At 30.4% G+C, this 18781-nt stretch overlaps 1 protein-coding gene across 3 annotated transcripts in view; it reads right to left on the bottom strand.

The window, feature by feature from the left end:
* The window catches only part of LOC136976687 (regulator of G-protein signaling loco-like), a 96658-nt gene that overhangs the window by 7100 nt on the left and 70777 nt on the right, over nt 1-18781 (bottom strand). For all 3 annotated transcript variants that reach the window (XM_067272049.1, XM_067272051.1, XM_067272050.1), the window contains 3 exons: nt 18581-18778; nt 11652-11742; nt 6663-6850 (listed from right to left, as the gene is read on the bottom strand). In XM_067272049.1, the coding sequence (XP_067128150.1) occupies nt 6663-6850; nt 11652-11742; nt 18581-18778 (477 nt within the window). The remainder of the gene's footprint in view (nt 1-6662; nt 6851-11651; nt 11743-18580; nt 18779-18781) is intronic.

Raw genomic sequence — 18781 nt, 5'->3', positions numbered from 1 at the left:
TTTGTTGAAGAGTCCTTGTTGCTAATTAACCATCTCAATGGTCGATGATCTGTAATTATTGTGAACTTTCTCCCATATAGGTATGGTTTGAAGTATTTTGTAGCCCAAACTACAGCTAAGCACTCTTTCTCAGTTGTGCTGTAATTCTTTTCGGGTTTTCGGAGTATCCTACTAATATAGGCTATAGGTTTTTCTCCATTTTCATCCTCCTGGGATAAAACTGCTCCTATCGCTTCGTTCGAAGCATCTGTCGAAAGTATAAATGGAGTCGCAAAATCAGGAGATTTTAAAAGCGGAGCTGAAGTGACTATTTCCTTTAGCCTTTCGAAACTACGTTCCTGTTCTTCTCCCCATTGAAACTTGGTATCCTTCTTCAGTAGATCAGTCAGTGGTTTTGCTATTTTAGCGTATGAATCGATATGTCGTCTATAATATCCCGTTAATCCTAGGAAAGACTTAATGTCGTGTACATTTGTTGGCCGGGGAAACTGTAAAACGCATTTGATTTTATCTGGATCTGGTCTGATCCCTTCCTCCGAGACGTCGTGTCCGAGGAATTTTATCTGTCGCTGAAGGAAGTGACATTTTTTTGGTTTTAGTTTTAGTCCTGCATCTGCGAGTCTTTGGAAAATCTGTTCTAGACGAATCAAGTGAGTTTGGAAGTCTGGACTGAAGGTCAGTATGTCATCCATATAGACCAGACAAATTTTTCCTTTCAGACCGTGTAGTATAAAATCGGCAGCCCGTTGCCAAGACGCGGGGGCTCCGGAAAGTCCCATTGCCATACGATTCCATTGGTAATGACCGTCCGGTGTTGAGAATGCGGATTTTTCCTTGTCTCGTAACCCCAACTGCCAGAAACCAGACAGGGTATCCATGGTAGAAAAGTATTTCGCTTGCCCGATTAGGCTAAGTGCTTCTTGCACGAGTGGTAAGGGATAAGGATCTGTCTTTGTTATTTTATTTAATTTCCTATAGTCTACAACGAGACGCCATGTTTGATCACGTTTTTTCACCAGGAGAGCGGGAGCAGACCAAGGTGATTTCGAATGTTCAATGATACCTTGGTCTAAAAGTCCGTCGATGATTTTATTCATTTGTTCCCGTTGAGCATAAGGGATTCGATAAGGTGGCTGATATATGGGTGTAGCGTCTCCGGTGCGTATTTCGTGTTCCACGATCGGGCAGTATCCCAAATCATAGTCGTTGACGGCAAATACATGTTTATATTTATATAATAAGTCTAATAAAGGTTTCTTTTTGTCCTTTCCTATGTTGGACCAATCGAATAACTGTCCAAATTCTTGCTTGTTTAGAATTGAGGTAGAGGGTTGGGCGTTAGTGATTGGGTTGATGTTCGGAGGTTCTGTTTCTTCTACTGCCTCATGGAAAGTTCCAATGCAGTCCCCTTTTGATAATTTTTTTGGTTGAGTAGATAAGTTCGCTATTCGAACTGGGACTTGACCGTCCCTTGTCGTTTTAACTACAGAATCGACTCCCACTACATCTTCTCGATTGTTTATTTCTGTTTCTATAATTCCTATTTCACCCTTCCGTTTTATTCCGGAGATCCTTGCTGTGACAAAAATCTCTGATCTGGGAGGAATATTACAATCTGTCAATAATAATACTTGTCGGATTAGTCCCTCCTTGATGGGGTTCGTTGAAACGAGAGGTGTTGTTTTCTCATTTTGTGTGGGTGATGTAGAAACAACTTGGATTGGTTTACCTCTGCGATTTCGTTTTTCGCGTTTCCGGTTTGGCGTTATCCTTTCTACTCCTGCCTTCCGGAAATCGATTTCCTCTCCTCCTCGAAATAATAGTTTTTTCCGTGCCAAATCTATAGTGAGGCCTTGAGCTTTGATTATGTCTCGTCCCAACAGGCCATCGAACGGATAAGGTATTTGATCTTCTACCACGTAACATAAGTACGAAAAATGCAAGGGTCCTATTAAGAAGCGGAATTCCATGGCTCCATATGTTCTGATTCCGTGTCCTGTGACGCTTTGAAATAATACCTTTCTTTCCCTCTGTTCGAATTTGTGTTTAGTCGCTCGTTGAGCGAAGGATCGAGATAAAAGGGTTACCGTGGAACCTGTATCTATGGCCAGTCGAGCCGGGTAGTCATTGATAGAACAACATAAGCTAGGTTCAAAGTTTTTGGCCACTATTCCTACTCCTACTCGAGGTTTACATTCTCTGTGCCTACCGTTGCTGTTTGTAGTTTGTGAATTCGTCCGGGAGGAGAATGAGGAACCTTGTCCAACATTCCTGCAGTTTCCGCCATTTCTTCGCCAGCTCATTTTGTTAATTCTCCCTTGCGGTAGGGGTCGAGATTGAGATGGAGTCTGTCGTGACTGAAATTGGGTTGTTTGTTCGCTTGAGCTATTGTGGTCTTCCCGTCGGGTTTGTTGCCTTCCGCCTCGTGTACCTCCACCATAAAAATTGGGTCGAACATAACCGCGTCCTTCTGATGGGGATGAGTAATGTTGTCTCCCTCTATTCGCCGATTGTATTCCTCTCCGCCGCCGATTTTCCTCCTTGTATTTTAGATCATTCAATTGTTTTTGTAAATGCGCTATCGTTGCGGTTAGATTGCTATTTGTGTGTTCCGGATTATTAATCGTTCTAATTATTCCTCGAGGGGTTTCTGTTAATTGGAGCACCGTCTCTTCCCAAATGGCCGCTTTGACTGCATTTTGAAATGTTTCAGGATTTTTAGACATTACGGTACGTTTTATTTTGTCATTAAGACCGTTTACAAATTGGACGAGTAGTCTCTCGTCTCGTTCTTTAGCCTGACATCGCTTGATTATTTCCGTTTCCCGCGCGTCGGCCCCTGTCTGTTCGAGTATCGTTTCTGAAACTAGGCCTTGCAGCCGAACCGCGTATGTTTGTACATCCTCATCGCGTTTTTGTATACATGCATAGAATTTTTGCAGTCTAAGTGCATATGGCTCCTTTTCAAATCTCCGCGTCATCTGCTGTTTGAACTCATCATACGTGTCGATCGCTCGCATTCGCTCATCTTTCCACGCGAAATCTCTTGCTATGCCTGTCAGTTTTAGCTTCGCAACTCCGAGACATTGCGCTTTTGTCCATCCTGTCAGTTTTGCTATTTCATCTAGCGAGTCAAAGAAGTCCCTTATACGCAACCCTGATGTGTCTCCTGAAAATGTGGGAGTTAGGGGAATCATTCCCGACATTCCGGAGAATGCGCTTCCTCCTGGATTACCGTCTCCAGTTGTCTCCATTCTCGATTCTTAGAATCGCCGGAAAAGATGTATGGGGGTGAGATGTCGGAACGAATCGAAACAGATCCCACTTCTGACCACCAGTGTGAGGTTAACCGAGGGTAGGAGATGGAGGATGATTCCTATCTTCTCTACCTCTTAACGGCACAAGACCTTGAGGTCCGACCTCGGTTGTCGAAAGGATGATTAAGGCTCGAGCGGTCAATGATTAGTTACGGATTTGGGATCGTAAGATCCGGTTTACGTCAGGAACTGACACCAATCTATCAAACTTCTCGCGGATAGATACGCGTTTTTCGGAAGCATAAGATGCCGATGATGAGGGTAATGGAGGAAGAAACGCACACTCTTCTAATATTAAACAAAAATACCCGTTTATTTTGAGATTAATAGGGAATACATCAATTAACGTATTTGGAAGTATTTATATCATCGAATCGAATTATTAAACCGCGTCTCGAGTGAACGGAGAGAGAGAGTTTACAAAACATCGCGAGCAGGATAAATACCTTAGTGATCCGGAGATTTGTGATCCTGAGATTTGCACAAAGTCCAAGGAACGAGAGTTCGCTTGAAAATAAAAGTCAATGGACTGTAGATAGATGGGATGGACGGCTTCAACGGCGGGAGATGATAATCCACGACACACACACACTTGACAGTTGTCGAAACTCTTTCTACTCTCTCTCTCTCTGCGTCATCTTCGTTCGTTTTTCCTTTTATTTCGGGATCTTGGGTTCGAGATTTTGTGAAATACGTGGAAGTCCTTTTTGACCAATGGTGAATTACATGATATAATTATTTTTCAACAGTTAACTCATCTTCTACAAGGAAGTATTACCGTGGGAACGATAGTTTATGATTAATTTTTTACGAGAAAATTTGTCGGTGTTTTTCCGTTTTTTGTTTCTGTGTTTGATTTAACCCTAACTGTCGAAAATCGGTTGGCAAATAAAATAAAAATTCATTATTCTTATATTCGAACCTTCACATATTTATATAAATATTACATATATACTAGAGAATACATATATAAAATATATATTCTCTAGTATATAACATTGTAACATTCTCAAATATACACTGTTGCAAAAACATTGACACACTTTAAAGCCAAATCAAAAAGTAATCAATAGTGATTAAATTGGTAGAAAAAACATGGAATGGTAGTAAAAAAAATTTTATTACAATATCGTAACATAAGAAACTGCTCATTGAGGAACAGTTTCATATTATTAAGTTGAAAAGCCATTTCTGACATTGAATCAGTTTGCATTAATTGCCAGACTAGGTTTGGCAATTAATGAATTCAGACTAATCTGCAATATCAATGCCATGCAATTTAAATTTAGTATCTAAATTTGTCTCAATTTTTATTATATATTCATTAATTATCCAGTATAATGAATAACTTTTAATCATTAGTTGATATGCAAATAAATTTTCTCAGATAACAAACTTTTCATTTAATGATTTTTACTTAAATAATTTTTAAAAATCATCTTTTTCATAAAACAAAAAGATAATTAATTAAAATATAGCATCAATTGTTTATTTGAATTTACGATATTATAATATTTATTTCCTTTTTAATCCAGAAGGATTTTTTATGCAAATTCTAAATCAATATTATACAAAATAATTAGTCTTTTATTATGCAATATTATTTCATGAAATATTTTACTTGCTTTATAATTTATTTTATGATAAATCTATGAAATGAAATAAAATCTATAATAACCAGTAGGAAAATAATTTTTCAATGTCAAATTATTTAAATGAAGCAAAATTTTTAAAATAAAATTTAAAAAGTATTATGTATATTAACATATGTGATAAATAGCATTTAACAGCATTTTTCCCTTTCAGTTCTATACTAATTAAATAAAAATTTCTGTGCAGTATTCAAAGGAAAATATTTATTTAGTATACTGTTAAGGATCTTGATGACATTTTAAATATAAACAAACTATTGTTTGTTACATAAAATTGTGTGAAAATACTAATATAATAATAATTCAATTTGTTACACAATTTGCAGTGCTGAATAGCATATTTAATATCTCTAATGCAAAAAATACAAATAACTCTTATAATACACTAATTAAAATACATGGTTAAGTATAGAAAAAAATTGGTAATTAAAATACTTTTATCTATCTTGAGGAAACCGTGTTTTGTATTTTCTTTTCTTTTCTTTTCTTTCGAAGACGCAATGTAGTGACGTAAACTTAAACACTGGGCGAATTTTTCATCCTTTTTATTCGGTTGGTCGAATAAAAAGGATGAAAAAGGACCAACCGAATAAAAAGGATGAAAAATTCGCCCAGTGTTTAAGTTTACGTCACTACATTGTGTCTTCGAAAGAAAAGAAAAGAAAAGAAAATACTTTTATAAAGTATGGTTCATTATAAGGATCTTAAGTACGAGACTAATATAAATTTAAGCAACTTGTAAAGATATGTGAATTAGAACTTTAAAATTGATCCTCAGTTTAGAACATTTCTAAAATAAAATGTAATTTAGTAAACAACAACCAACCAAACAAACATTTTAATAAGGAATAATCAATTTATAATAAATATGCTTTTCAGCACTGCATATCATGTAACTGACTGAATTATTATTTTGCATATTTCAATGCATAAATATTTTAATGAAAAATGGTGTTATTTTAATATATTTAGCTATTTGTAATTAATAATGTATAAATGTTATCATAAGTATTATTGCCATTTTTAGTTCTGCTGTTTAACTATACTATTTAATAACATTTTCATATTCAATTGTCTATTATTAACTGTTGTACTTGATAACTGATGGAGTATGAAACACAAAAATTTATAAAATGAAATAAAACTGATGTTGTAAGATAATTAATTATATAAATGCTTTGAAAATTGTTCTAAATATGATTCAATTCAAACATAATAAATACCAAAGTCTTCTGAAGTACCTTACAAATAAAATAAAAGTTCCATATATTTGAATTTTTATAAATAGATATGACTAAAAATATGAATAAATTTAATCATCTCGTGTCATCATTAAAATGGGAATTTGAACATTCACGTTTACAAGTGAATCAATTTAAACTCTAAAATAAAAAACAACACGATAATATAATTGTTCAATACAAACAGAATACTGTGCATCATACTTTATTATCACAGAGTTAGATCTTACAATTTATTTTTTATGATCTAATTTTATTTAAATTAATTCAATTGCTTCAGAAACTAATTTAAATTATACTTGGAATATCTTTCCTGGAATTAATTTTAATATAATTTTATATTCATTAAAAATTTTCTGTGTTTTCAATTTATATGTAACATTATTCAATAAGTTCACAAACACAAATTAGTTACAGAACATTTGATATATTAATAATAATAGGATATATACCTGAACTCTTTTTGTCTTGTGACAATCTAAATCAACTGTACCAAGTTCATCAAAATGTATCTGACTTTTACCCTTCATGACAGCTTCAAATATTTGATTAGTAATTTCCTCTAAATCTGATGAAAGTTGAGAGTTTCTAGAAAGAATAGCATTTGTTCGAACTTTGTCTTGACCAGCAAGACCCCATTCTGAAAATTATTAAATATTAGTTAAACATTATATACTTCATTAAATATTTAAAATTAAAAATAAAACTATTAAACATATTAAAATTTATAAATTCTGAAATATAATTACAATATGAGCAAATTGTTTCAAATGTAACTTTAACTATAAATATTGATATTCAATGAAAATCATTTAAGTTGATGTAATTATACTCCTCATATAATGATATAAAATTTATTATATTGATATATTTTTCATCAATTATCTAAAAGCAATTTCAGAAATTTAATTCCGTTAGAATTTTTTATTTTTAAATAAATAGATATCTTTTTTAATTTTGAATTATATTAAGGTTACAGGAAATATTTTAAAAAATGACTAAAGACAAAACATAGAAAACAACAGATTTAGAAAGTTTTTCAAAAAATTTAGAAAGTAAACTATCTTTATAAACTAGTAACTGTGGCGACTCATACAAATTAATCAGCTAATTGATCAACTTTAAAACTAATAACTGCAAACATAATATAAGTTACAGATCCAATATGCCAAATTTTCAAAATATTTTTTCTTTATGTTTGTTTATATGCTTTTGTCACTTTTAAAGATATTCATTCATCCAGAAATAATAAATAAAACTAGGAATACCATGCAACTTTGTCATATCTCAATAGAATTGAGACAGAACATTGCAATTTTGTAATTAGAAAATTTTAAATTAGTATTAATACACACTAATTATCTTTTGCTCCAACTTGAGTGCTGATATGTGTTTGAATGTGTATGCAAGGGTATGCATGTATGTTTGATCAGAAGAAAACAGTTGCTGGCCACAGATAAGCAATCATTTCACTTGCTGGGCATACACAGGCAATCCTTACATTTGTTGCCATCAGTTGCTTTGTTCTTGCATTTTGGGACCCATTTTGCATGCTGATTTTTCAGGTACAAGAAATGTTGTTTCTTTTTCTTTTTTGTCATATGAATTCCATTAGGTATGCTCATTCACATCAGAGTGAACATTTAGACCCTACTGTATTTCAAAAATGAAGACTTGGACACCATTTTATATCACATTTTTGATTTCTCATTGCAATTAATGGAAATTGCAAAGTTTAATCAAATTCAATTTACCAAATTTTGAGAATAAACACAATTCTGTAAGCCACATTGAAGAGGCTTCACTAATGCTCTGCCTCAACAAAGATGTTCTTAAACACAGTACCAAACAATTATCTGGCAAGCTTGGCACCAAAAATGGTTTGAATTTCTGGATTTTACAATTTTCAGACATAGGCTAAATATATACTTAAAATAAACAATGGAAAGTAAAGTACAAAATTGTATCTTTACAGATACAAATTAAAATACTTCTAAAATAGGGCCTGTTTGATCATTATTAATCCTCTTAAAATATACAATACCATATGTAGTGCAATATTTAGGAAAAAAATTAAATGAACAGAAGTAAAAAACACAGTGTAAGTGGTATCATATGACATGTATACCATGGAAACCAAAACAAAGAAGCTATGCAGCAAACTATAGCTGTACCACAGTCTGGCACAATTGCAAACCATAGAAAAGCTTTTCAAAAAATAAAAACTGAACTTTTCAAGAAAAGATTGGTTTAGCAGAATATATTTAATACATATAATTTTTCATTAAGTATATTCTGCTATAAAAATTTTCATGGCAAATATTTAACATTTTTATTAAAGTTCAGCAAATAGCTTTAAATATCAAATCTATATATATATATAATCGAGACGAGTTGATAATAATAATAATAAACTCGCCCAGGAAATAAGGCATCTGTGGAGGATGGATAAGGTGCTTATTGTACCTGTTGTTCTCTCCTCTACAGATGTCATACCACACACACTACACAAAAGCCTGGGCACATTACAATTGAATAGAAACACATACATCACACTACAGAAGGCCACTATATTGAATACATGTCATATTGTGAGAAAATTCCTGAATACAGACACACACACTGATACACTTCTTTAATTTCTGTTTTGGTTACTATGCCTTGACTTTGGTCCGGCATAGTACACAGCCACCGGTGTTAACCGAGTATATCTCACTTAACCCAACAAAATAATAATAATAATCAGTGCAGAGCCCAAATGGTTAGGGGTTGAAAGTTGAAATTTGGTACACAGTTAGGGTACGTCACGAGAATGTACACTAAGAAAAGATTTTTCGAAACTCCCCCCACAGGGGAGAGAGAGAGGATTAAGTCTTATCCTGAAGAGCTCGGCTTCTATTATACTATTTTAGATGCGGTTTTTTGCGTTTTTGATTGCGTTTTAATAGGGTACATACACTAAGAAGAGATTTTTCAAAATTATCTCTGCGAGGGAGAGGTTGTTAACACTTCCCCCCTCGAGGGAAGTGTTAACAATGAAAGTGTCAACAACGAAAGTGTTAACAATAGAAGTGTTAAGAGAAAGCAGCGTGCAAGATTTACAGGCGCAGATGCGGTTTTTTGCGTTTTTGCAGAAAATCGAACATATTTTAGACCCATCTAAAAATTCTCTAATTAGTCTGGAAACAAGAGGACCTAATTCTTGCATTCTGTGAAAACAGGTAAGATTGGCTATAATGTAATCATCTTAATCTTCGCTATCATTACTTTTTGCCCGAGTAACGCCGGGCTTATCCGCTAGTTTATTATATCTATATATATAATCGAGACGAGTTGATAATAACAATAATAATCAGTGCACAGCCGAAACAGTTAGGAGTTGAAAGTTAAATTTGGTACACAGTTAGGGTACGTCACGAGAACGCACACTAAGAAGGGATTTTTCGAAATTCTTCCCCACGGGGGAGAGGGACAGGATTAAGGCTTAACTAAATACATTACAGAGATGAGTTGATGATAATAAAAATCAGCGCAGAGCCAAAACAGTTAAGTGTTGAAAGTTGAAATTTGACACACAGTTAGGTTACATCACGAGAACGCACACTAAGAAGGGATTTTTCGAAATACCTCCTTATGGAGGAGAGGGACAGGATTAAGGCTTAACACTTCCATCAACAATGGAAGTGTTAAGTAACAATGGTAATGTCAACAATGGAAGTGTTACGTAACAATGGAATTGTTAAGAGAAAGCCACACAATTAAAAGTACCAAAGTGTTAAGTAACAATGAAAGGTCAACAATGGAAGTGTTAAGTAACAATTGAGAACAAGAGAAAGCAATGTGCAAGATTTACGGGCTCTGGAAAAAAATAAAAAATAAAAAGAGTAATATGTTAGAACATATTCGATTTTCAAATTTAAACAGATTAGTTCGGTTTTTCTCGACTTTTCTTCTTTAGAACATTCGATGAAAATCGAACGATATAATCAGAACACGTCATGAAAATCAAACAATATTAGAACATTCGATTTTCAAATTCGACCTTTCTTTAGAAATACTTAGTTTGTTGATGAAATTAATCTTTTTCTTTTGTGACTATAACTTAATCTTAATAATCGCTATTGTTACTTTTGCCCAAGCAACGCCAGGCCTACCTGCTAGTTGTTTGATATATTCTAAACACCCAGAAACAAAAGTAATTTAATCAAATTAATAGCAAATTACTATTAATTTGATATTTAAATCATTCAAACATTTTATATTTTCAGATAATTATTGAAAAATTATATTCAAACATAAATCACATTTAAAAAAGTAGCTATTCAGGATATAATTATACATATTGTGAGTTTCAATTAATCAATGTAAACTGAGATACCCTAGAAAAACTTGGATAACATAGAATGTTTGGTATAAACTGGTCGACAAAATACAAGAATATTGTTATAAAATCTAGAAATATAGAAAATACAGAAGATACGAAAACATCTTCACTTCTGCCCTTTCCAACCACCAGGAACTAACAAATGGTCTTTCTTTGCAGAGATCACCTTTTATTGTAAGCTACAAACTCTGCTACAATATGCAAAAACAGTTTAAAAATGTTCACTGATGATAAGCCATAAAAACTTGTAATATACTTGTCAACCATATGAAGATTGTAAATAACATTTTTTTTCATTTTTAAAAGTCACTTGTATTGTCTCAAGAAGTCACTAGACTAACTAAAAGCACTTCATGTCAAAATCACATAGAAAAAATAAGTGTCATTCAGTGTTATAAAGAGTTTATTATGTCAAAAGACAGTTGCATCTTCTTTATTTTTCTAAGTCACTAGACTAAATTCTTGTAGAGCCACTTTTGAATATCACACATTATCTGGAAAAAACTTATGAAACAAACTGTATCGTACTGTGTTCTCTTGTCTTTATTGATGAAGTGCAGAGGACTCCACAAGTCACTTTGTATAATACAAAACCTCAGTTACAAGCTCTTAGTAATTGTGACTACTGCATATAAAAAACATCTTAAAAGAAGGTAAATGATATTTAAATTAATCAATAGATGTACACTGTGGCATTCAATAAGCATCAAGTACTAAACTTTTCATAAAATAATTATTATTGCCTTATTGTCCTTATTTCAATTCTTAATATATTTGTGAACTATTAATAATTAATGTCTAAGTTGACAAATATATTAAGAATTTTCATAAAATATTTTACTTTTTTAGAATTTTAGACTTTTCTGGTAACAAAGTTAAATATTTCATGTCAGTGAATAAATAAGTAAGGCCAACGTAACTTTATTACATTAGGTACACACATACTTTAAACAGCTAGTTTTTATTCTAAACATTTTATGATAGCAGAATATTGGATGATTAATTTATATTTCAATGTATTAAACACACAAATAACTTATTAATTAAATGTTTTTACCTGCAAAATCTTCTTTGGTTTGTAAAATAACCCGTTCACTATCTAAAACTGTGATAGGGACACTAAAGGGAAGTTGCTTTTGTGTGCTTGCCTAAAATACATAAATTAATTATTAATGAAACTATCATATCATATTATATCATATATATATATATATAAAATAAAAATGGGATTATTTAATTCAACTATTTGCATTTGAAACTGCATAATTTTTAATAATATAATTAGAAATTCAAACAAATATTTTATATGTACAATACAGTAATACCCCGAACTTACGCAATAGGTGGGACCAAGTGATAACCGCATAAGTTGAATTCGCGTAAGTCGAGGTATAATTTCGCATATAAATACATACAAATTATTTTTAATTGGGGCCGGAGACTAAAGAAAACAATAATTTAGAAAAAATGTTTAATAAAATCTTAGATAATACACACATATAACAAATTATATTATTAAAATCGTAAACCGAAGTTATTTTGATGTAGAAGGCTTCATAAAATCTAACAAATTTGTCTGATGGCTCAAAAAATTTTTTTTCTCTCGCAAAATTTCCTCGTAGCATACTAATAATTTTTTTATTTCTCGTTTTGTAGAAGAAATGCGCTTCTGCGTCGGAGTCTATATTTTCTAAAATTTGTAACCACTTTTCATTTTTGTATCAAAGTCTTTCATAATGTTATCTTTACATTCCAAAGATAAAGTTTTTCTTTTCTTGTTTGATGCAGAAGAATCAGTTCCACTTCGTTTGGATGACATAGTAGAGTCTCTCAAGTCTCCGTGGATATAACAAACACAGAAATAAATAACACAAAATAAATTGTAGCTATGCGTTGATTCTGTGCGACATGTCTGAACATAAAAGCTGAGCAATAGTGTGGGGAGAGTGAGTAATCAAGAGTTGCGTGGCGCTCAAACAAAAGATGAATCGACGAGATTTGAAAATCGCGTAACTCCGGGTTCGCATAAGTCTAAATATTACTGTACATACATTATTTAAAAGCATTACATTATACTTCCAAAAATTTTCCAGTATGGTATCCCAGACCCATTTTGCCTGGGATATTTCAAAGCCCTAAGTAAGACATTCCACAATTTGTTAAAGCCACTTCACTCCTACTATAGATGATCCTTATACCCTCAACTCTATTCCAATTTTATAAATGAATAGAGTAATAACTAATGAGAATACAGTATTACATTTGCAAGTTATGAAATTGAATATTAAATGTCAATTTATTGTTTCTAGAAATATTACAGCATCACACATCATATACTTTTTAGTGCAATGCCACTAATCATAGTAATGGTTCTACAGTTATGATTGTTTTAAAATATTATTATTATTATTATTGATTCTTTTATCATTTTCTCTTCTTTTGAGTTGTTGAGGAAAAACATTTTGTTTTAGCAAAACAGCCGAATCCATTTTTTTAAAATTAATTTAATTACTCCTAGTCATAATCATTAAAAAACTGGGTTATAAGAAGAATAAATATTTTAAAAACATTTTTCAAAACAATGAGCCATTTGTATTATTGGCTAACACAATCAAATCTACTTGATCGAAAGATTGACATGCTAATATTCCTAAAGCTGATATTTTCACACAGGACAATTATTATGTTTTCAATAAATAAGGAACAATACAAATGAATAAGAAGGAAATATAAATTGTTTGATAAATGCATTCCAATGTCTGCAAGTCATAATGTTGGTCTTTATGATTTTACTTGTAAAACAATGCTTTCATGGTGTATATTGCATGAAATGATATATATATTATCAGTAACAACTTGAAATTCCTTATAAATGTTTCACCTAAAATGCCAAAAAAATAAGTTTAACTATGTAATTAACATAACTATTAATGTAATGCTTACTGTTTTGATTAGTGATTAAACTCAATTTAAGCAAAATCGATGTGCAAATTTCATTACATCGTCTATCTTGTTCAAACTTTCCATTAAATTTAAATTTACTTTACTAAGATAAATTTAAATTCAAAATGCCAGTCTTTATACAGTTATTTTAAATAATATACTGTATATTTGATGAATGCTAAAATGCTTTTAAATCTCAATTTTAATATTGAGAAATAAAAAAATTTTTAAACAGCAAAAAAATATTTTATAAAACTAAATTTAAAAGTGTCTATGCAATCAATCATTTTGATTATTGAATTTCACTTGTTTCTCAATGAAAATAAATAGCTGATATCTTTAGTTATTTACATAATTGCAAAATACTATAATTTCATTATTTGCATCAGTATCATTATCATGTTTAAATTGCTAAAATTAGCTTTAAGATAATGCAAGTTAATATTTCAATAAACCTTTTTGAATTCATTTTTAAGAAAAGATGACAAGAAGACTGTTACATAATTCATGAATTGGTTAAGTCTCTGATTCATTAAAAATTGTAAAGAAGCTAAAAAAACTTCTCGATAGATAAAAGTTTTTTTGAAATGAACAGTGTTTTATCATTATTAATAAATTATATTTTAAGAATTAAAAATGTTTTATGCAGAAAATAAAATAAAAAGTAAAAGATGTAAGCATATTCCTTGACTCATTTGGTTCATTGATATCAACAAAGAAATATAAAATGCTAAAAGTTCTAGGAGATTAAATTTTTTAATACTATAAAATGTTTTAAAAGATGAAATTTCTCATATCTTCAGATAACAATAAATATAATATATTTGAACAAAAGAACAGATTAATTATTCCATTAATCAAAATTCTAAAAATAATCAAAGACAGGTGAAAATCTCACCTAGTTTTGATTATTTTTAGAATTTTGTAAAGATCCAACAATTTTAATGTTTGTTCAAACTGTTAATCTGCTGTTTTATTTAGACCATTATTTTCTTTCATTTGATTAAATTATTTTTAATGTGATCTGTTGATGAAAGTTTTAGTCTCAAAAAACATTTTATAGTATTAAAAATTTAAACTTTTAGCATTTCATGCTTGTCAAAAGATGTAAGAACTGAGCTGTTTACCAAAAGAACAACTTTAAGTGAAAATAAAAACTGATAAATTTTATATTTGCTGTTTTTTTATGCAATAATTTTATCATTATCATACTATTATCATTCAAACTATTAAAAAATATGTTAAAAAACCTTTTAAACCTTCCTAAATTATATAATCTGCAGGATTATGAATTTTTTATTTACTAGTTTGTACACGGTTTTCCATTAAGAGCAATAGAACTTTAAATTATCACAGGCACCTTAGTTCTTTTTCGATTGTGAAGAGGTAATTTACAGTTCCTCAACATGTTGAAGTTATTAAAACTTATTATCAAAATTCAACCAATGTTTCATGTACTTTGTTTGATTTATGATAACATAACTGACTAATAGAACTCATGACATGTCATTTAGTAAAAAAAAATTTGAAAAAATTGGATTAATTGCTGGGGCACACACTCCAGCAAGAAGTTCAGTGACAGAATTATTTTAAGAAATGCAGCTTTTAACTGGCCACTAAAATCTAGCAACTGAACTCCATTAGATTACTTTTTATGGGGTCACATTAAATCCCTTATTTATTCCAAAAAATCATAACAATCTGTTGACAACCTTAAAGTGAATATCATTTGTGTTATTGATGAGATACCAGCCTGATTTATGTACCAGAGTAAATTGAAAATTGGATAAATTGTATTCACTCTATCAAATGCAATCATGAGGCCATTTAAATGAAATTTTTTTTTTTTATGTGTAATGTCACTAAATATATTATAAAATAAAACAATTAGCACCATATTATCTTTTGATAATATTGAAATAAAGTGACAACTACTGTCACTTTATTTCAATTCAAACTTCAATCACTATTATTAAAAAACAGTGTAGTGTTTCCTTTTGAACAGTACTTATAAGAAAATATTACTACTTGATAATGTTCATATTCTACATATGTATAGATCAGTGATGATCAACTGATGGCCTCTCAACCATCCACCACTAAACAGTTTCATATGGCCTCTATTAACCATGAAACTCTGCCGTTATAAACAGCTAATATTCTATAGTTGCAATTAATCAATGGCCAGCTTCATATTATATATATATATAATATATATATATATATATATATATATATATACCATTTATGCTAAAAAAATGTCAAAATAATCTTAATCCAGAAAGCAATAATTCCAATTTAATCTGTTCTGTAGCAGTGATCAAAAATGAAACCTTTAGATTTTGAATTTTGCCATTAGATAAAACTACTTTTAAATTAATCTACTTATCAATCCTGAGAAAGACAATATCACAAGACTTTCTGCTTTTAAAGTAGTTACCCTTCAGATCTGAATTTCCAAATTTTGATAGATAATAATAATAGTCTCATCAAAAATAATATAAATTGGTAATATTTTAAAATTATTTTGTCTTGTGCTTGTTACAAAATCATTAACTGCTGGTTTAATTTCATCCAAAACTAAGTAGTAATTAATGACTTGTTAATTATAAATGTTTGGATTCAGTTGTCTATATATTTGTATTTATTGTAAAATAATTATTAAATTTTGAATATAGTGATTTCAAAATCATCATCTCTTATTCTCATTCCTAAGATAACCATTTATAGCATACAAAATTTGAACTTCTTGTCCCAATAACATATTTACTAATTTCTGATCCTCAGCCATTTCAAAGTTGGCCATTACTGCTTTACAGCGGCGACCTTAATCATTGCGAGGCTCCGGGAAGAAGATCTTTGCGAGGCCCTTGTCCTTTGTGCAAAATATGTGAATGGAAAATAGATATTTCTGATGATTGACAAGAAATGCAAAAGTTATAAATAAATAAGTTTAGAGTTTTAAAATATTATATTAGAAGATTTATAAAAGTTAACAATCATAAAGACGACAAATTATTAATGATGATAAACTAAGGTACATAAATGCCTTAAAAGATATACGTAGGGATTTAAAAATGATGTTTGTGGCTTATAACTAATAGCTAAGGATAAAATAAAAAGTTTTAAATATCAACTTTTTTCTAATCGAGTTGTTGCGCGAGGCCCCTGCAAGAGTGAGGCCCCGGGCGAATGCCCTACTCACCACTCCCAAAGGCCGCCACTGCTGCTATAGACAATTCCCAAAACAGCAAGAGAGAAAAATAATAAAGCCAAACAATTGCCAAATTATATTGAGCTACTGTATCATTATTAATTAAATGCCCAATATATTTCAGGAATTGTTTGGCTTTAATATATAACTATTAGGTTTAGATGTTTATATGAGAATAAAAAGTTTATAAATAAAGATTAAGAATCCAAAAACAAGATTATATTTACAACTTTAAAATTTTCATATAAAATTGATTAAATTAAAAATAAAACTTCATTTAGATGTTTAAATTTTACTGATTTGTATAATCATAAAATCATATTAACGACATAAAACTGGAATTTACTTTATTTTTAACAGAAATGGACAGTATAAATTTAACTATATTTTCTTAATGAGTTTTGATATTACTTTTGATGCTTTTGATGTTCCTGAAAGAATATCAATTCTGAAAGTTATCATACATATTTACAGCAACTTAGAAAAATCTTTTATTCTTATGTATTTTGCTTATTTGAATATTTTTGAACAAATCAATTCTGTATGTTGAATTTCTAAAAGTTAAAATTATAATAATAAAAATTTTTTTATTAAAATAAATTTATTTTTGATCCACTTCTGTTGCACTTTTACTTACTTGACTTTTCATGTGCATTATTCATAATTTTATCCAAAACTTTAAAGAGGGTACAAAAACTCCAATTTAAATGCCATTATGTAAGAGATTCAATAGTATTTTTACTTTAAATAATTCTTTGAATAATAAATAAGTCATTATTATTTTTAAGAATTTAATCTCCTTTACTACTTATTATTATAAATAATAAAAAATTATAAGTAGTGTAAAATAAAATCAAAAAGTAATCTTGAATTAGGATCAAAACTTCAAAATTATTTCATACAGAATAAGATAAAATTACTTTCTGAATTTTTTTAGTTTATAATTCTTCAAAATAAGGGGGAGAAAATTCTTAAAAATAATACTGACTCATTTATTATTCAAAGTAAAAATATTATTGAATTTCTTAAATAGTTTAAACAAAATTTTGTTTAGACTAGTTTATACGAGGGTAATCCCAAAAGTAAGGTCTCCTATTTTTTTAAAAATACAAAGAAACGTTTATTTTTAATAATGCTCATATCATTTTAAAGATTGGACATTTATCTATTTTTTACATAATCACCATTTCGGTCAATGCATTTCTGTAGGCGCTGTGGCAACTTTTGTATGCCCATGTCACACCAGCTCACCGCCATGTCATGGGACCCATCTTGCACACACCTTTCGATATTGCAACTTTTCTGTAAAAATCCTATGATTGGTGCATTGGGAAACCCCAAGAACCAAAATGCAGAGATCATTCAGTGTGATTCGCTGATCTTCACGCATGGTTTGTTTAACCTTCTCGACTGTCTTGTCGGAAATTGACAGTCTCCCACATCTTTCTTTGTCGTGAATTTCAGTACAATCAGCTGCAAACTCCCTACACCACTTGAAGATGTTTTTGACATCTATGCATGACTCACCATACACTTCTGTCAATTGGCGATGAATTTCAATTGGTTTAACACAACATGGCGATGAGCTGGTGTGACATGGGCAAACAAAAATGCATCAACCGAAATGGCAATTATGTAGAAAAATAGATGAACATTCAAGCTTTAAAATGATATGAACATTATTGAAAATAAACGTTTCTTTTTTGTATTTTTAAAAAAATATGAGACCTTACTTTTGAGATTACCCTTGTATTTATGAAAAATTAATAGATTAAAATTTTTAAAAATTAATTATAAATCTAAAATATAAATTAAAATTGATTACATACAATGTGCATTACGACTTGATCGATTTTATATCCATGTTTCTGAAGAATTGGCTTGATAACCTCACTACATAATTTATCTGGTTTTGCTCGAACACCAATGGTCTTTTTATTAGGTAATTCTAAACAAAAGAGAATAACTTGCTCCACTTTAACCTCTTTACACCCTAAAGTTGATACATCAGCAGTTTGATCAAGTAGCTG

This window comes from Centruroides vittatus, unplaced genomic scaffold (genome assembly GCF_030686945.1).
Source record: "Centruroides vittatus isolate TY-2023 unplaced genomic scaffold, ASM3068694v2 contig_417, whole genome shotgun sequence".
Lineage (NCBI taxonomy): Eukaryota > Metazoa > Arthropoda > Arachnida > Scorpiones > Buthidae > Centruroides > Centruroides vittatus.
This window is presented reverse-complemented; position numbering and strand designations above follow the sequence as displayed.